The following is a 20,782-nucleotide window of genomic DNA, read 5'->3' as shown; positions in this document are numbered from 1 at the left end:
GACATCGTATTGAAAGAACCTTCAATTTCCTTTATTTATGTGTGACTTTTTACGGTAGGGCCACTTGGGATCAATGTATGTGAATTAGAAAACAACATTTCTCCCAGTCAGTTGGTTGTCTGTTTAATTTGGCAGCAAACTTGGGTAATAAACCCATGGTGCCCTTGCTGGCAATTTACAATTGAAAATGCATTCCCGTTCTGCCCTATGGGGCTAGTATTTGGGGATATAAGGATGTAAGCAGCATTCAGATGGAGGAAAGTCACGTGTTGCAGCGTCTTTTGGGAGTGCCCACGTGCAGCCCCAACTTGATAATTCATGATGAAGTAGAAATGGGGCTGAAGATAAAATAAGTTTTGCCCCTTTGTTATTATGGTGTTCCATCTGGGGAAATGAACATTCGGACCTGAAAAAGATACCGTTTTTGATTGTTTAGCGTGTGATTACGGCCAGGAGATTTCCTGGCTTTCCTACGTTAAGAATTGCTTAGATCGTCTGGGTGGGTTACATAGGTTTACAAATTCAACAGCAATACAGAGCAAGAACAAACTATGGCTAAAACAAGCTTTTTCCAAAGTGAGGGAGAGAGGGGGACGAACCTAAAAAAATAGTCTGTTAGAGGGTAAATGGAAATCAAAACCTATGTAGGTTTTGAAAGGTATTTTATTTTGCAATTTATTTCTGGGAGAACTCTTTGCTTTCTCGATTTAGACTCGGTTTCATTAGATGGGCCTTAAGCTTCCCACTGCACTAGGCCGATTCTAAATTGGTTTCTGTGTGCCCTTGTGATGAACACTCACTCCAGAGCCTTTGCATTTCACTTTCTTCTGCAAATTCTATTCTTCTTATTCTAAACTGTTTAATTCTGACCCTAAAGCCCACTGGCACAAGAAAATGTACTGCTTCCTTAATATTCTTGCAAAAACTCCCATTCCTGGAAGTCTGTTTTAACATATGTGCTGCTCTGAAATCAGCTTTTCGACTTTGTAAATACCTAGTGTTATAACCATTTTGCATATGTATTAATTATTGCTGAGTTTTTGTTTTTATTGCTTGTATCTACCAATGTATTCATTTTTTATCAGAATGGAGTTTAAACGTATTTTGACATTATTACTTATGCACTTTTATGGTTATTAATTAATAATCAGATGAAGACTTGATTGAACTTCCCAACAGTAGAAGTGAACTACCTGGATTCCATGCTACTGATAGGGTCTTACCTAGAAAAGCAGAGGGCAATCATGAATTGCTATTGGAGACATCTTGAACCAAGATATATATTACTGAATTGAAAACCTGCATTCCCAGAGGCTTCAATACGGAAGATGAGTTGAATATCCATTTAGGATACCTGATATTGCACTTGGTTTCGCCTACGCTTTGGAGTGACCTCTTGGAATCACTTCGGTCTTTTTTGGAAACTTGTGCATGTTCTGCACTGTTTCCAATCAGCGTTCGTGCATGTACGGCATTTACCTTGCGGGACCGAGCAGCGGCGCCATCCGTTTGCAATTATCGCGCCCGTGCGTTGGAAACAGATGGCGCCGCTGCTCGCTCCCGCAAGGTAAACACTGTACAGAAGCATAAAAGGCAGCTGGAACCATGAATACGGCCATTAGACACTGTATTAGCTGCATAATTCGCTTTCCCCCTCCAGAACTAGGGATGTGCTGCCACCTTGTGGCCGTTAATAGCAAAATGCCGAAACCATATGCATTGTGTTACTTCAGCATGTGAAATTGCCCGACAGCGTTGACAGCTGCTGAAGCCATTCTCTGACAGGACAGTGTAAAAAAACATTTCTTCTCAAGCCTACCAACAAAACCACTGGGGTTTATTGACAGCGCTCCGCTGGCTCTTGCCTGTTACCTAGGCCTGGAAGTTGCAGCCTGTCTCCGGGATAGTGTTTAGACACATTCGGGGATTTATGGTTTTGCATAGACAGGCTGCACTCGGAGTGATTTCGAGATGAACTCACCCAGGGCAGTACTTTGCATTTAGCGTCACTCTGTATGTAACTCTGCCGCCGCGCAGTAATTACGTTGTATACCGTGCCCTGTGGCTGTACAATCCGCACCAATTTGTCCCATGGCGTCATTTATTCTGTTTTCACAAAATTAAGGAAAAGCTGTTGGCACCTCACCTTGATTGTTAGATTCCCTTTCTCAGTGTTTTTTTATTAACATTCCAAGGTTCGTTTTTATCTAAACAGCTTTCACGCTGCAAGCAAACATTTGGCAAGAGTTTGTGTGGGAGCATCATCAAAACCTTAATCATCAAAGCGGCATTGTCTGAGCCACCGCAGCAGGAAAACTGTATAGACGATCTGTCCTTCATATACGTAATAGTGAACATAGAAAAAGTCGCCAGTTTCTGTCAGCACTCTACTACACGCAAAGCTGCGTGCATGGGGGAGCATGGAGTCTCATTTCTGCAGTCAGAAGGGCAGGGAGCATCAGAAAGCCAAGATGCCCGCAGAGGTGTCAACCCCGCATGCGAAAATTCCAACGGGTAGCGTAGTCTCAACAACAGCATATAAAATGTTAAAATAAAAAAAGGAAAATATTTTTTTTTTTTTTTTACTGTATAAGGGCAGCATCACAAACAGCCCCATACTTCCAGCAGGGGCAGCCGATAAGTTACCACCTTTTCAACAGGAGTAATGGAAATACGCCAATAGGTTAGGTTTGATTTTCATTTAAAATTGAATGTGCAGTACAGTAGATCTCTACCCATGGTAGTAATTAAGTCTGCTTTTCTTTGTCAAATAAATGGGTTTCCTCACACTAGCAATAGGACAATTTCACTAAATTGTATGTCTGCCTTATTTGCAACACGAGAATTCTTAACTTACTTTTGTCCCAGGCATATTAGCGTGATAAGAGAGCAAATAGTGGTACCACAAGTGTCTGTGAAAACCAGCCTGAATGAACTAATGAGCTCTTCCTTGTTCCTCTTTCTGTCTCTCACGCTCTCTTTCGTTGTCACCCCTTAATCTCCCTACGTCTGTGTGTTCCTCTCTCTCTTCCCGCATCTTTCGCCTTTCGCTCTCAACTCTCTCAAAACACCATACTTATCGCTCTTTTCCCTGTCACCCTTGTTTCTTCCCCTGTGCCCTTTCGGTCTCTGCCTCTCCCTGTATCTTACTCTCTCTCTCTTCCGTTGTCACCCACACTGTCTCTTAACCTCTCTCTATCTCTTCCCGCACCGCTCTCATGGACCTACTCACTCTAGTCTCTATTGCTCTCACACCACTAATGTGACTGCTGAGCATCAGCGAGACATGTCGGATTCCCACCAACAATGTCAAGATAACACATAAACTGCATTTACGTCACATCATTATCAGAAGTTTTTCTTGGAATCATCCGAGGTGCGGGTGGGTGGTTGATCTCTGGTGATTACAAGTTGAAACCTTTCGACTCAATCGTACACAGAGCGCACATGAATCTCAGGTCCATGCGCGAGTAGCCCTTTCAGTCCAAGTGTCAGCTTTGCACTCTGGAGCTTGTAATCCTGCTTTTATGAAGTGCTAATCAGGACTACAAGTCTCAGAATGCAAAGCCATAAAAATAGACTGGATGGGTTACTGACTCATTAACTTAGGAAACGTGATATCTGGAGCTCCGCCTTCACTGTCTATTCCCGTTGCTTGCCATAGCGCCTAGGTTGGTTTGAAACGCTACACAAAAGGCGGTCACAAAATGAAAATACCAATTGTCAAAATGTATCTCGGCGTCCATTTTACAATAGGCGCTCTCAAAACACAGACGGACCCCAAGTGTTAGTAAGCCCCCTTCTCTGGTGGAAAGGTCACGTTATGCAGATAGGCAGAAACATGGCAAGTTTGAAAACTGTACTGTATGGCATGCAATTAATCTCCATTCATGCCCTGCTGTACCGGTCAGCAAACAAAGCGTCGCCTTCAGAGAGAGATCTGCAGACTTCCACTTAGGGCAGTCAGCTAACAAGAGCATGATCTGAGCAAGGAAGATGGCAGGCTCAGAAATGAGCTGTCTTTAGAGGTGTCCACGTCAAAGAGGTGGAGAAAGAGAGCTGCTCATCAGAAGGTACTAGGGTTGTTATTTGTAGTGCCACGATGACGGGGGCAGGGTTCCAACGCAGCTGCAATGCGTCAGAGGCCTGATGCAAGGGGGGAGAAGTGCTACAGGGAGCTCGTCACGGGCATTGCCATCAACAGTGCAGCAGGGGCAGTGGCACCAGGGCCTAAGGGTGTGAGGGGCCACTACACTCAGTGGCGGCTAGCTTCTATAACAAGCATTGGCATAGCCAATAGGTCTCGCCTTTGGGACCTTATAAGTGTTTAGTTATCCAGCACTATATCCTTGGTGCAACAACATCAACCGTTGCATGGCTAAACACTTATAAGGTCCCAAAGGCGAGACCTATTGGCTATGCCACTGCTTGTTTAACTAGAAGTCTGTGTAGTCTTATGTTTTTTAACTGTGTACTTGTTTTGGACTGGTGTTCCAATTCAAGTTATTGCTCTGTTCCGATACAATCGCCTGAACATGGAATATGGCATGAACAATGACAATTTGTGCTGTTAATCTTAACTGTCATCTTCAGAAAATAACTTTGGTGCCCACTTGGCCTATATACGTGGACTATGACAATCTGGTTTTGCTTCGAGTGATGTGAGCATGTGCCCAAGTGGGCTATATTGCTGGAATAATGCAGGTTCATTTGCATCTTTGTTTTTACTGTCATCTTATTTTCTAGCAGAAAATTATAATTTTTGCTAAACCAAAGGAAATGATGGACGGAGTGTTGAACATTGCAAGCACTCACCCCCAGTCAACTGATCTGGGTTTAATCCATCACCGTTCTTTAGCCCACTCTGCCACCCCAGTTCAGACATGGCCATATGCAAATCATTCTAACCCTGTGCCTCATGGGAACAGTCCATCCCGAACTGCCAAGCCATGTCTTCCCTGGACCGGAAACAAGCTTCCTAGGACCGGTTTCTGGCATTTCAGCAGTCTTCAGCCAGGCTTGCTTGAATCCAGTGGCAAAGTGAGCAAGGGACTCATTGAGGCATATGTGAGGACACAAAAGCAGCAGACTTTGTATAACTATTTAGAGTTCCTATTAGAACACACATGGATCTTGACTTTTGAGATCACAGGCCTGGTTCATCTGCTATCGGCGAACACCTGGTCTTCTAAGATGGCGCCAGTTGTAGCAGCTATCTTTCTTAATAACATTTTGACATTTTCACATAATGTTTTGAAATTTGGGACACTTAGCAATGTCCCACTCATTGCAATTTAATGTTCCAAGATCCTCAGTCACTTTGAAAGGTATGGAAGCCATTTGAAACATAGGGCCTTATTAAGAATTTGGTAGTACGGGAGCTGGACCGCCCGACTCCTGCACCGTCAAACCTCTGTAGAAACAACCAGCCACATCTTGAGTTTTCCCTGGCTGGCTGGCGGTTTTTGACGTTTCCAAGGCGGTGCCTAAAGGGACCACAATGGGAACATTAACGGCAGTACCTGCACGGCATGGACGGCTCCAGTCCATGCCGTACAGGTACTGGTGTGCAAGCACGATGTGGCCCCCTTCCCGTGTGCATCCACATAGCGTGAAGCCCAAGGGGGCCTACAGGGCCCCCTTTGTTTCCTCACCACCACACTTTTTATGGCGGTCGTACTGCCATGAAAAGTGTGGCGGTGGAGAAACTCGTAATATGCTTGGCGGGGCCGCAGCGGCCTGCCAAGCATATTGCAGCCGCAGGACTGCCACCCACCCGCGAGGGAACATCAGTTCCCCGTCGGCTGCGGTGGTCCCAGGGCAGCCCGACCGCCCTAATCATAACAGGGCGGTCAGTAGACAGCCACTGCGAGTCTGGAAGTCCGTGGACCACCAGACTCATAATAAGGCCCATTACAGTTTATGAACTGGATTTTCCATAGTCCTTTGAATGCAAAACAAACATGTTTCAAGAGGACTACTCTTCTCTGATGTAGTCATTACTTAAAAGTCAGGTCCATTGTTTTGATCCATGAACTATTTACTACACCTATGCAAAGTCGATATTTTAGTTCACGATACTTTTGTAGTCTAGATTCCGATTCTTGTAGATTCCGATTCTTGTACTTCACACTAAAAGTATATATAGCCAATATTTTGGTCCTCAAATATTTTTTTAATGATATTTTTGTATTATGATATTTTTTAGGACGATATTCTGCAATCCAACCAAATTAGAAAGGGCAACACCCTTAATAATGGTAGGATTTAACTGAGAAGCTTGGATCCGGGACAGTTATTAACATGTGGTAAAGTGTCATCTATACCTTTGTTTCATAACAAACTTTATGGGTATGATTGATGTACAGCGATCATAGCTTTGTTACAGTCATTTATTGTTTTTCAACAAAACAAAAAACAAGTTACTTACCTGTTCACTGTGGTTCTCCAGCACTGATATCTTTTATAGATTCACATGCTTGAATCTTCCCCGTCGTCATGGTGTGAGTCCCACAGTAACAGTAAAATAGCAGTATAAAGCTAAAAGGACAATCTCCATTGAGAATCGACAGTATATAGTAACCAGCTAACCTCATTAAAGATCATCCAAACTTCAGTCAATCACATCGCAGACCCCTGAGTATCCATCCCCTGCAGAGCCACCATAGCTTAGATTTTGAGCACAAGTACAGTTAGACAAATAAAAGAGGTATGCAAGGGTGTTCCTGTAAGGGGAGGATGGCGGAACGCATGTAAATCTATAAAGGATATCAATACTGGAGAACCACAGTGTACAGGTAAGTAACTTGCTTTTTCTCCAATATTGTATCTTTTATAGATTCACATGCTTGAATCAGACTAGAAAGCAGTACATAATAACAATTGGAGGTAGAGAAAACAGGTGAACCATCCCACCATGCGACATAATGCCATCACCTAAGGCGAACCAGTAAACGTAACTTCCGCGGATATAAAATATAGATATATACATATATACACATAAATAAGATTTGGCAGGGATAATAACAACAATAACCAAATAATAAATATAATGATAATAAGAATTCTTAATAAAACTCAGAAACGGAGGCCAACCTTAAGCGAAGAGATGACGAAGAGCCGCTTGGCAAACCGCAGCATCCGTCTTTCGTAAAGTATCCAGGCAGAAGTGCCTTGTGAAGGTATGGAGGCTTGTTGATGACCTGCAGATGTCTGTTAGGGACACACCGGCAAATAGGGCCGAGGACGTTGCCATCTTCCTTGTGCAATGGGCAGTCACTTTGGAAGCAAGTGGGCGACCTGCCCTTTCATGGCAGTAGGTTATAGTAGAAGAAACCCAATGAGCAATTGAAGCTCTAGACAAAGCCTGACCCTTCCTAGGGGCAGAGAAGGCGATGGGCAGTTAAGTAGATTTGCGGAAAGATTTAGTCCTTTGAAGGTAAAACTTTAAACATTGTTTAATGTCCAAGGAATGCAGAGCTCTCTCTGCTGGTGTAGACGGAGCAGGAAAGAAAGAAGGCATGACTACAGGTTCATTTAGATGGAACGTGGTAGGTACCTTGGGTATGAACGAGGGATTAGTGCGTAGCACCACTCTATCCTGCTGGAATTGAAGGTAAGGTTCAGTAGCAGTGAAAGCCTGAATTTAACTAATACATCTAGCAGACGTGATGGCTAAGAGGAAAGCCACCTTCCAAGATAGAAATTTTATGTCACATTTGTGAATTGGCTCAAATGGCGCTTTCATGAGATGAGACAACACAATGTTCAATTGCCAGAGCACGGGAGTAGGCCTAACCAGCAGGTAAGCTCTGAAAAGACCCTTCATGAATTCCTTCACCAACCTGCAGGACCATAGGGACGACTGGCTTGAACGTCTCCTATACCGTGAAATTGCAGCCAAATATACTTTCTCCGAAGAATGAGAAAGGCCAGCTTTTGCTAGCGACTACGGATATGGCAAAACCTCCTCCAGAGAAGTAGAGTGTGGATGGCACGAGTGAATCATACACCAGGAGCAAAATCTTTTCTATTTGGCTGAGTAACACTTGACTGTGGAGGGAGCACGGGACTTGTCAAGAATGGAACGGCACTCCTCAGAAATATTTATGTTCCCAAACTCAGTGTGGTGAGGAGCCAGGCTGACAAGTGAAGAGATTGAATTTGCGGATGTATCACCTTGCCTTGGTCCATCGAAAGTAGACGTTCCGAAGGATGAAGACGTACTGGAGAGGCTTCCGATAGACAAAACAGCTCTGCGAACCAGTATTGCCTTGCCGACGCCGGGGCAAAGAGAATGATGCGGAAAGGTTCTCGTTTCATTTTTTGTAAGACCTTGGGTATCAGTGGGAACGAAGGAAACGTGTAGGCAAATGTCCCTTCCCCGGAGAAATGGAAGGCGTTCCCTAGGGAACCAGGCTGAGGGAATCTGCTGGTGTAGCACTCGCATCTTTTGTTGAGTAATGTAGTGAACAGATCCAGGGTCGCGATCTGCAACACTGAAAAATTCTTTTGAGTTGAACAGCATCCAATGCCCATTCGTGACACCATTTGGAATCTCTGCTGAGGGAATTGGCCCATTCGTTGAGCACCCCTGGAACGTGTAACGAGATATTGCGGTGAATCAACCAACTCCAAATTCATTGTGCCAGACTTGAGAAAACCGGCGATCTCATCCCTCCTAGTTTCTGCAGGTAAAACATTGTGGTTGTGTTGTCCGTACAGACAAGGATTGAAGAACCTTTTATCCTTGGAAGGAAGGAACGTAGCCCTAGAAACACTGCTTTCAGCTCCAACAGGTTGATGTGGCATAAAGATTCCTGGTCCGACCACTTCCCCTGAACCTGAAGCTCCTGGAGGCGAGTACACCATCCCTCCATGTAGGCATCCATCGTCATAACCATCGAAGGCTCTAGTGGAAGGAAGGATAGGTCTTGTGAAAGATTGCTTTGGACTTTCCACCAAGACATCACCCTGATCATCTGAGGCGTGACTGATATAATATCATCGAAGGAGCTTCGAGCTTGTACCCATTGGGCGTCGAGCTGTTCCTGAAGAGGCCTCATCGCAATCGACAGTGAGGAATCAGCAGAATGCAAGATGACATCATCCCCAACATTGATTTGTAAACCTTCACAGAAACAAACATTTTGAAGGAAGGGACTGAGCCATCTTCACAAAACGAGAAATTCTTTCCTCTGTGGGAAAAGCCATTGAGAGGTCGGTGTCTAATCTCACTGCCAGAAACACCAGAAACTTGGAAGGAAGAAGCGAAGACTTCTCTTCTTTGAGATTGAGACCCAGAGAGCTAAAAAAGGTGAAGACGGGTTTCGTGGACTTTCTTGCACCCTGAAATTTCGGAGCCTTGATCAACCAATCGTCCAGGTAGGGATAAAACTGGTAACCGGAACCCCAGAGAAAGGCTGCTACTGGCGCCAAGCATTTGGTGAATACCCTGGGCGCAGACTTTAGCCCGAAGGGCAGCAGCTTGAACTGTTGGTAGTGGCACTCTACCACTTGGAACCTGAGAAAACGACAGTGCTTTGGATGAACAGCAATGTGAAGGTATGCATCCAGAAGATCCAGAGAGGTCATGTAATCCCATGAATCCAAGAGAACGAGAATCTCCTGGAGCGACATCATCTGGAATGGTTGGCGTTTGATGAACTTGTTCAACAAACTGAGGTCCAGGACCTGCCACCATTTTCCGGTTCTTTTCTTTATGAGAAAAAAGTGGGAGTCTTGTAATAGAGATTTTGAGGCTGGCATGTCCATTTTCCTTGCTGACGGGATCGTCACCAGGGATTGTGACGGCGGAGTGGAAGTATCAGTCGACAGGGATACGCTCGTCGACGGCGCAGCACACAAATGGACCGTCGACGTTGAAGCTCTAGTTGATGACGAACTCCTCATCAAAGCAGCCGACGACATCACTACTTCCATCTTCATCGACGAGACAGCCGTCGTCGTTTTCATCGTCGTAGGAGGAGAATGCCTTGTCGACGGGTCCGACGACGGGCAGATTTTTTGTGAAGGAGTAAGTGGCGCAGAAGGTGGAGCAGAACCAGATCATTTTTGGGTCTGAGAAGAGACAGGTTGCTCTTTTTTACCTCTCTTTTCAACTAAATACTCCTTGCTCAGAGATCTTTGTTTTTTCGGATCTCTCTGACCAGAAGAAGGATCTTCTTCCTTCCTTTTCTTTGAGGAGGAATGAGGCCTCTCCTCACTCTATGAGTCAGAATCCCTCATAGATCTTTTCTTCTGAAACGAAATAAGAAGCCTTCCCTCAGATCTTTGAGGGTTTTTGATGGAAAAGTCTGGCAGGGCTTACAGTCTTTAGGTTTGGGCTCTGGATAAAGGCAATATAAGCACTCCATATGAGGGTCCTCTGAGAAAAGCCTGGACATTTCACGTTTTGCAGAGCCTCAACAGCAGTTTTTTAGACTCTGCAGTTCTGTAGAAAATACAGAAAATAAGTAGTAAACTCACTTTCTAGCAGCACCTCAGTTGAAGAGAGGGTTGAGGAAAGAGAACTGCCAGTCGAAAGTTATGAGTTCAAAGAAGAAACACTGTAATCGAGCGGAGCTCAGCAAGACTCCCTAACACACGATGTGCGGTAAGAAATCTGAGGTATGGTGGCTCTGCAGGGGATGGATACTCAGGGATCTGCGATGTGATTGGCTGGAGTTTGGATGTTCTTTAATGAGGTTAGCTGGTTTTTAAATACTGTTGATTTTCAAGGGAGACTGTCCTTTTAGCTTTATACTGCTAATTTACTGTTACCGTGGGACTCCCACCATGACCACAGGGAAGATTCAAACATGTGAATCTATAAGATACAATACTGGAGAATTAAAAAATAAACCATATAGCTAGAGTTGCTTTTGTTCAGGAATGTTAGGTCCCTATACAATTTTCTCCTGCCTGCTTGCATTCTTACTGCCCTCTTCGTGGTTGCTAGAGAGCCTAACCTATGATCCACTACAGTTGGAGCAGAAAGGGAGCATTAGCAAGACTTTCCTAAAAGATTACATGTAATATTTACAACATCCTTATGGAATACGCAATGAAGCACTCGGTACCCATCCCAACATGGATGATGGTCCACCTTTGAGCAATGTTTATATTCCTAATGCACGCTGAACTTTATTTTGTTCAAAATATTTGCTAAGGATTTAAGGTGCGCTTTTTGAGGTAAAATGTCACACATACAATAATTCACCTAACTGTGAATTAATTTACCACTTAACTGAAACCTTTCTAGGACATAAATATGAGTATTTTGGAAAGTACAAAAAACCCTAGGGAAATGCAATATCAAAACATCCTTACACGTAAAAATGGCTCCTTCTTACCTGGGATATTAGGGTGTCGCATGCGGAGGACAGTCCTGAACCAACTGATATTCCAGTAACATTTATTATCTGAAAACCACATGACAGCAAACAATTAGCATTCACTTAAGAAAAAATTTAATATATTCCTTAGAATAGCTTTGGATTTATTTGGGTGAGGTACTTTGAATATTTCTCTGGTTCTGCTTTTCGTATCAGCCCATCCAGACTACAGTTATTTAGTAATTGCTATAAACACTCGTAGTTTTGTGAGTGTCCGCTCGTTACGCTAATTAAAGACTGGACTCAATGTAGAAGCTTATTACCAGCTTCTAGGCGTGCCTTTTATTGAACCTTGGCTAGGTTTTAAAGCAAGTTTTTCAAAATACCATGCACATTCTACCATTACAAGTATCCAGCATTCTCGATGGCCTGACCTACGTGCCTTGAACTCACGGACCTCTTAAGGGGGTAATATAATTTGGGAATCCCTGCTCAGAACAACTCATTTGTTTAAATCATTTTCTGCTCATTCACGGCCACGGGGACAATGGTTGCATCACTGATATTCCTCTTCCTTGGCTAGCCTACACCCTGGCTGAAGCCATTAATAGTCTGTAAATGACTAGAGAGCATAAGAGAAGCAGAAAGACAAGTGGCCTTAACAAGCCTGCTGCATGTGGTACAGTGAGTGTACCTCAACTTTCAGGCCTGTGCAAATGGAGTGTGTTTTGTGCTTATTGCACTCTCATGGGGACTAGGAATCAGGTGACTATATTAACCAAGCAACAGCTCCAGATGGACGGTTCAGTCATGGATGAAATACAAACCGCTGCTCTGTACTGCATAGTGACACAAGTGGCCTACCCTCGGGCCCTACCTTCACACAAGCACTCTCCAGCTGAACTGCACCAAAAAGGCAGAAAGACTAGTGAGCCCACCAAGCCATCTAGCCTAGTCTTTGCTTGGTCAGGGACAGAACAAGCAACAACACTTAAACTTCACTTTCAATGGGTTAATTTGTCTTGTACCTCACCAATTGTTCCCCAACAACTGACCTACAATGATTTTTTGGAAGGACATCTCACTGCCTAGAGGACCTCAATGACCTCAAAGGTGAGATCGAAGGAAGTCATCTGTCGCTGGTCAATCTCCAAGCATAAAGATGCAAATTGTGCTGGTCCAGGTTCAGCACCCTATCCTGCTGCTATAACAGAAGATCCTCCCAAAGTTGCAGCTTAAAAGGGAGGATAGATGCTCCTGCACAGGAGGTCTGGGTTGATTTGTGGCTTTCCATTCCTGATCTTCATCAGAACTCCGGTAAAGTGAGGCAGTAGCGAAAGGCATACAGGAGTCCTGGGTTCACCTACAGATAAAAGATGTCTCTGCGAGAGCTGCCTTGGAAACTCCCAAAGCTGGGAAGTACTTCATTGCACTTTCTCTGCAGTGGCAAAAAGATTGAGCCCGAGTTTTCAAAGTTTGTCAGTCCTGGTGTTTAGAAATCCCATCAGGTGGTCTAACACCATAGAAATTCCAAGGCAGTCCAGCTACCTCTAGGGATGCAGAGTCTCGTGACACAGGGCCCCAGACCCTTCCTGCTTTTTGCAGTACCATATGGTTTCGATGTGGCCTGAACACCAGCCTTCTCTGATGGAGGGCAGGAAGGCCTTCGATTGTCCTCTAATCCAACAAATTGATATAGAGTTGAATCTCTGCCAAAGAACAAATGCCTCTGATCTCCACCTCTCTTAGATGACCACCCCTACCCAGTGGAGATGCATCTGAAACATCTGTGATGCATCTGGGTGGGGCATGGAGAGGGATCTGTCACGGTTCCAATTGTAGTCCAGTAATTACTGCTGATTGTCTTCTGCAGTCTCCTCCCAAATTTGGATACAATCCAACAGACTCCCCTAATACTGTACCCACATGGATTTGAGATCCCACTGCAGAGCCTGTGTGTGCCACCTGGTATGTTTAGCCTGCAGGAAACAGGTGGGCAACAATCCCAGGAGATTCAGTGTCACCCAAACTGAGTAGCAGGACAGGGGCTGAAACATCAGAATTGCAGTTTGAATGTCCTGGACTCTACGCTCAGGGAATAAGCACAAAACTATGTAATTTCCAGAATAGCTATGATGAATGGGAGAGTCTGCAACGGAATATGGTGTGACTTAGGCAAGTTGATAGTGAACCCCAACAATGTGTGCTGCAAATCACCTCCATCACTTTCATGAAGAGCACCAAAGGGGCACTAGTGAGACCAAAAGGGAGCACATTGAACTGAAAAAGCAACTGGCTAACTGTGAACAGCAGGTAGTGCCTGAGGGCCTGCAGGATAAGGATAAGGAAATAGATGTCCTGCAGGTCTACTTCTACCATCCAATCTCTGCGAACTACCTAGGATAGCTTGAGCATCCTGAATTTGTTCTCTCTCAAGAAGGTGTTGAGAGGGCAAAGATACAAAATAGAACCAAGGCCTCTGCCCTTCTTCAGCACAAGGAAGTAGTGGGACTAACACATAGTTCCTACTTCTGAGGCTGGAACTTTCTTAATGGCCCCTTTGCCCAAAAGGGCTTGCACTTCTGGCTGCAAGACAGACAGATGATCCTTCCTCAGCTACTCTGATGGTGATGTAAGGTGCAGCAGAATAGAAAGAAATGGAAGGGCATAGCCCCAAGAACAATCTGGAGGACCTACTTGTATGAAGTGATGACTTGACGCTTCTGGAGGAAATATAGGATTCGGGCTACAACAGAGTTTCTGTGTGTCGGCAAAAACAAACTAAAGCGGTTTTGCTGCTGTGGATGCTGGAGGGGTGGGGAACTGAGCTGCATTTTGTCCCTGCTATCCTGGGTGTTGTATCTGAGAACTGGAGCCTCAGCCATGAAAGGTTTAAAAAGCCTGCTGGGTGGGTGGAGTGGTCTGGCACTGGTGAAACTGAAAACCCCCTCCACAGCCACAAAGAGGGCACAACTCTTGGTGAAATTACTGGTGTGTGCAAAAACGCAAAGAACGTGCTGTGACAAAATATCCTCAAACCATTCTAGAGCAGAGTCTGCTTTTTCACCTAAGTGGTGAGGATGATTGCACATTTCCAAAGAAGCCCATAGACCTCATCCAAGCGCGTCGTGGACATGCCACACTGCTGCCCACTGCTCGGCTTAAGAAGTTGGTCAATAATTTCTTACGAATTTCACTACATCACTACTATCCTGAATAGACTGAGCAAGTCGGTTAAAGGTCATCCAAAAAAGCTGGTAATACTTGTGCAACCGTGCCACAAAGGGCACGGGAGTAGTGGATGAAAACGCAGCTGGCATTTACGAACCTAGAAGCAAAGCTCATAGAGAAAACCTGCAATAACACGGACAGGTTATGCAAATAACTGGATGAGAGAGTGCATTTAAAGCATATTGATTTGCCTTTTTTTTTTTTGCAATGAGATTAAATCATCAGGCATTAGCAGTATTGCCTGGATAACAGTCCATGAAAGTTGAAGGTTTGGACCGCAATGTAGACAGTTCACAACCGACTGGAAAACAAAATATGAATTGTCAGAAAACATCATCTTTGTAGTATGAGATATTTGTGTTGGTGCAATGATGTTACTCCCCTTGTATAGCCTATATGTGTCATGTATGCAATATTTATGCTGTGGTGTTTTTGTTGATGCAAAATCGTATTGGTTTTGTAAAATATATATATATATATATAGGCTCCAAAGATTCCTCCGTTTTCTGGAAGGAAAAGACGGCACTCACGGGGCTTCGTTTCAGCAGATTTTAATAATTTAAACCGAATGCATTCGGTTTAAATTATTAAAATCTGCTGAAACGAAGCCCCGTGAGTGCCGTCTTTTCCTTCCAGAAAACGGAGGAATCTTTGGAGCCTATATTGTGTGCGGTACACCACCGCACTCGGCACCCGCCCGCAACGCAACGAGTGACTCGTATTTTTGGTGTACTTGGAGCGACATATATATATATATATATACATACATACACACACATACATATACACACATACATACATACATATACGCGTTTCGGCAACCGCCTTATTCGATGTTTCTCGGTCCGAGAAACATCGAAAAAGGCGGTTGCCAAATAAATCTATGGAACTCACCCCGTGAGTGCTGTCTTCTTTGTTGGGTACAATTACCCTGTGGACACTGGTAGCTGTTATATGCATGTGGGAACACCCCTGCATTCGCAGCACCGGCCCTCGAGTGTGTCAAGTTGGTGAACCTGCAGCTGAAAAATATATATATATATTTTATTTTTTTATAACTCGTTTGTTAGCGCCTTGCCTTGCTGACCTTCTATTAGTTCAATTTTTTGTATGCACATTTAGGGATTCAATATTGGGGAATTTGTACTAATGTATGTTTTCCTACAAATTAGTTTAGTATCCAATTATGTTTTATGAACTTAAAATATTACATGACCCTTAGAGGAGCACTTTGGCTTCAGATCTACGAAATTTGTATGTCAAGGCATATTCTGATCAAGAAAAGGTTGCAAGAAAAAAGAATACCTCATCTGGGAATGCCCGGCGAACAAAGGGCCTTTTATACCAGCTACCCTGCTGAAGTATCCGTGGCAGGAAGACAGGGAACCTACAACAACATTTATTAAGGTAATGTTAGCAGGTGGTTAGCTGATGGTTGAGATTTTCACTCAACATACAGAAACTCTGGAACCTCTGATAACGCATTTTGTATGTGAAAATAGAGTGACATGGACTCATTTCTGAAGCTAGCTTATTTCGTGTAAGCATGTCTGCTGCACCAAAAGGAGTGGCACAGGAACAGGACCAGTTTCGGTAGATTTTCTGCTTGGGGAGAATGGATATACCTCAATTTCATATGCAAAAAATGAGTGGGCTCCCGGATCTCCAGCACTCAAGTTAGTCCATTCAGAAAAACGGCTAGTGCTCACTCTGGAAATATTTTTGCCATGTTTCAGAACTGCTGTGTAGGGCCTAGTGTTAGATAGGCCCATTGTGAGGAGTTATTTTCTTCCACCTGCCACTGCTGACCTACAAGTATATCCTGCGCCACCCAGCAGCTGGAAATCAGAACAGTATAAGAATTGTAGAGAACAAGTCAAAATAGAGTCTGCTTGCTGTCTGCTTAGGAAGAGGATTCAAGCCTTGGATCCTGCTCCCCCTTGTACCCAACCAGTGGAGAGGATTCACAGAAGGTTAGGAAAGCTGGCCTTCTATAATCCACATATAATTCAAGGACAAAAATGCCACCTTATAATACGAACCATCAGAGATGGCTCCTAATTGTCCTCCGACATGGAGGTCTGTGATGCCTAGGTTTCTTTTTACATGGAGCTATACAAGGGGGAGGCTTTAGATACGGATCAACAAGATGATTATTTGGCATCTCTTCACTTCCCGGAGGTTCCCGACGAGGTTAGAGAGGAACTTGATTCCCTCATTATGGAGGGAGATGTGAGATCTACCATTAAATCCTTACCTAATAATAAGGCCCCTGGACCTCATGGGATCCCTAATTTGTTCTATAAATCCTTCAGAGAACTGTTGGCTCCTCACCTGACTAAGGTCTTTAATTCTTTCTTGGATACGGGACCGACCATGATTGAATCTACCCAATCTATGAATGTGTAACCATTCAAACCCCAAGATCAATGTGGAACATATTGCCCTACTGAACAGGGGTGTTAAGAAATTTACCAACATTTTTGCGACTCGACTGGTTGGGATCTGGCCTTTCCTCATATCCACGTTTTAGAGCAGTTTTATACAAGACTGACAGACAGGGGATAACATCCGACTTGCAATTAAAGCTACTGAACAAGCCACGCGTGACAGGGCACAGAAGCTCCTCCTATACTAGCCTGCAGAGAAGGCATTCAACCAGGTTAACTGGTCTTTCTAGACTAAAATTCTGTCCATGAAGGGCTTGGGCCCACGATTGAGGCCTTATATGTTGGCCAATTTTGTATCACCATCTACGAAGATTAAGACTCAGAACATTCTGTCTGACCCGATTACGCTTTCTAGAGGCACCAGTCAAGAGTGTCCACTGTCGCCAGCATTATTTGCTTTTTGCGTCAAAACTCCTATTCAGAAGATTCAGTCAAATTCTGACATTCAAGGACTCTTAGCAGGGGGCACATATTGAAGATTGTTTGCGGATATCATCCTTTGTTTTTTTACCACTCCCACAGACTCTTGAAGCCGCGCTGAGCTAATTTAGAGAGGTTTCCGGATTTCAAATTAACTACAAGTCAATCGGTATAGGAGTCGCCCCTGCTTCATCTTCCTTTGTTGAGTCCATAAGCTTCACTTGAGCCTCTACTGTTTTTCACTAGTTAGGGGTATCCATTTCCTGCACCCGGGGTGGGACCCCCCGGGTGCAGAACCACCGAACGGCACAGCTGTGTTACTTTGTTGCTAATCTAAGGATCAGTAGGGCAGGATTAAGCAGGATCTCCGGGCGGTCTAGCAGGGAGCTCGGAGGCTCAGATCCTGTCGGCCATGTTACTTGGCCACGCCGCCCTCAATGCTAATATAAGGGGTTAGTGAGGCTTCAACAGCAGCAGTATATGCTGAAAACACAAGCCAAGAATCCATAAATTACTATTGCTTGAGAAGAGTCCGATTATAGCTAGGGAGTTTACAGGGGGGTGGTGTTGGAACATTGTTCTGAATGAGAAATTAGAAAAATCTAAACAAAGCTATACAGCGATCATAGCTATCGAATGTGGGACTGCAATGATTCGGAGAAATAGTGAGCCCAGATCAAGTGGACTACTCACACTACTCCTCGGCACAAAAGACTTCTGCAAGGATAGATATGTTTTTCTTAGATCACTCATTTAGATATCTTGCATATAGAAACTCCTCAACACTGCAACACATCCTTGTACGAGCATGCACTTATGATTTGCAAACTCCACTAAGGGAGGTAAGACGGTTTAGAGACCTAGCACTTGGCATTTGAAACCCACCATCTTAAAAAATGCAATCACTAAAAGAAAAAATGTTTAGCGATAACAGAGTATACCTTGAACAGAACAACACAGGGAAAACAGTTTTGAAAACTACATGTGAAACCTTTAAAACAGTAATTTATCTAGCTTTCCATTCCCTTTAACCTTAAATCGGGAAAATTTAGTTTTCGGCTCAGGACTAGAAAGGAAAGCATTCAAACAATGGGACGATAATCAATGCAATAAGCTGTGAGATCTGTTTGACAATGGGAAAATTAGATGTTTGACGTAATTAAAAGAATATGAGATTACAGAAAAAGTAAGTTTCAGATACACCCAAATTTAGCACTGGGTACTAAATAAGGGTTTTAAGCAGGGGGCAATGAGAAGCTTACTTACTATGAGAAACTCTTACTTACCACAGACATGGATGCTCATGTCACCTTCAAAATATATAAAACTATTGAAGCGGCAGATGAAACAGCAGGAAAAGCTACTACATGACACAAGAGGTTGCCTTCTAAGAGCACGAGTGGGACATTATACTGACACAAACAAGTAGAGTAAGGCAAAACTAATAGATGCAAGCAGAAACATATATGGGTGGCACTAAAGACCTGCACTTTCCACCGAAACATGACCGACTTATGCTGGAGATGATGTGGGCAAAGAGGAACAATCTCACATATTTTGTGGGGATCCCCAAGGATTAAAACATTTTGGAAGGATTTGCTGGACGATATCTATACGATCACAAGTCTACAATACATCAAAGGGTGTGGCAATATGGTACTGGACACCTGATGGGGTCTAGGGAAACAGGAACACTATTACAACCCTAATGAGGGCACTTCTCTTATTTGCAATGCAAGCAATGTTAGGTAAATGTTACACAACTGTCCCAGCAACAGAAAGGTATCAAAGACTATGGCGAACTGTGGCAATGGATTCATTCCTACATGATATCGACAGGTTACAGAACCAGTTTGCAAATAGTTGAGTTCACTTGGGGAGGTTTTTACCAGAGGCAATAGATCACTCACATGTCCATTTGCTATAACCAGTGTACTTGTAAACTCTTTATTCAATGCTACTCTGGAGGAGGTGAGGGTTGTTGGGGGAGAGGGAGGAGGGGAGATTAACAAGTTTTGTTTCACTCTCACTATGTGTAAAATATTTATAAAAACATGAAAATAACACAAATCAAGTTAGGTTTGCTTATATCTTCTCTAACAGCTACCATATTTCATAAAAAATACTTACTGCAATGGCAAGGGTCACAGAGTCCAGCTCCACCTTTCCAAGATGTCCACAAAATATCGAACTTGTTACACTTATCATAAAGACCATGAATGTTGAAAGGAACTAACAGTGGGAGACAAGAAAGAGAAAATACTGTTATTACTGATAAAATGTACATATCATGTATGCAAAATGATAGCAAAAATATTATGATAGATATTATAAAACGGCATTAGAAAAAGAATGTCATTTTACATTAGTGATGAAAAAGCACTATCCTATCAAGAGATCACACAGTACACTGAAAATAGAGCAAGAGGTGTAAGTGTTAATAAGAATTGGGGTAGAAGGGTTTTAAATGTTGCTCAGTGGCAGTAGGCGTGTTTCCCAGTCAATGGGGGAAGGAAGAAAAATGTATAGGTAGATAGAGTATCCACCAGAAAGGTAATTACCACACGCAAGTAACTTTGCCTTCTGAAGAATACTTCAATCTGCAGGTTCCTCACCTGTCCAATACATGTCATAGCATTACCCTCCCACTGAAGAGTTTATTGTTGGTTAGACTATAATAAAAACTGCCATCCTTATGTACTTTAAAATCCAGCCAGTACTGCTTGCATAAGGTGTGTTTGAACTTCCATGTTGCTGCATTGAGATCTCTATGGGAACGCATCTGGAAAAGGAAGAAGTGGGGGATTGGGCTCTATGGTATTAGGGTCAGATTACTTCCAGGAGTTCCATCAAAGCCAAAGAGTAGCAGGTTTTTAGGCAGAGGATGATCCACCTTGAAAGGGCCCTTTTCTGCACTGCCTTGCATTTCTTAGAACCACAGTAGCCTACAAAGAGCTGTCCATCCAGTTGTATGTCCTTGGTGCAGTCTAGGTAGTAGCCAACTGACCATCTAGGATGTAGGTTAGGTCTACTCGCATAGCGCACTAATCACCCTTGAGAGTATCCAGGAGCTTGAGCGTTTGTGTAGGCGTGTGGTCCCTGTAGAGTTATTTGTAGAGCCAGATCTTCAGAATCTTGTGGCACTCCAATAGTGAAAAGGTTCTGATGTGTTGTGGGAGGTTGTTTCATGCTTTAGGTGTGATGTAGGCAAATGAGCTCCTGCTCTGCTTTTGTGAAGGTGGGGGTGTGCGTGAGTGAGAGGGAGGCTGAGCTTAGGTGTCTGGAAGGCTGGTGAAAGAATATGCAGCTGTTTAGGTAGGCTGGACCAGTGTTGTGCGAGGCTTT

General features: G+C 43.7%; 1 protein-coding gene across 4 annotated transcripts in view; it reads right to left on the bottom strand.

Annotated features, from left to right (window-relative positions):
* LOC146858425 (multidrug and toxin extrusion protein 2-like) overlaps window positions 1-20,782 on the bottom strand; it is a 564,202-nt gene that overhangs the window by 414,730 nt on the left and 128,690 nt on the right. For 2 of the 4 annotated variants that reach the window (XM_085649345.1, XM_085649343.1), the window contains exons 2-3: window positions 19,568-19,669; window positions 11,355-11,423 (exon numbers count right to left, since the gene is read on the bottom strand). In XM_085649345.1, coding sequence (XP_085505471.1) covers window positions 11,355-11,423; window positions 19,568-19,654 — 156 coding nt within the window. In that variant the 5' untranslated portion in view covers window positions 19,655-19,669. The remainder of the gene's footprint in view (window positions 1-11,354; window positions 11,424-19,567; window positions 19,670-20,782) is intronic. The other 2 variants (XM_085649344.1, XM_085649346.1) reach the window with 1 other exon arrangement.

The sequence above is a fragment of the Triturus cristatus genome, chromosome 3_2 (assembly GCF_964204655.1).
Source record: "Triturus cristatus chromosome 3_2, aTriCri1.1, whole genome shotgun sequence".
Classification (NCBI taxonomy): Eukaryota; Metazoa; Chordata; class Amphibia; order Caudata; family Salamandridae; genus Triturus; species Triturus cristatus.
The sequence above is the reverse complement of the archived record's forward strand: the minus strand, read 5'-3'. Positions and strand labels throughout refer to the sequence as shown.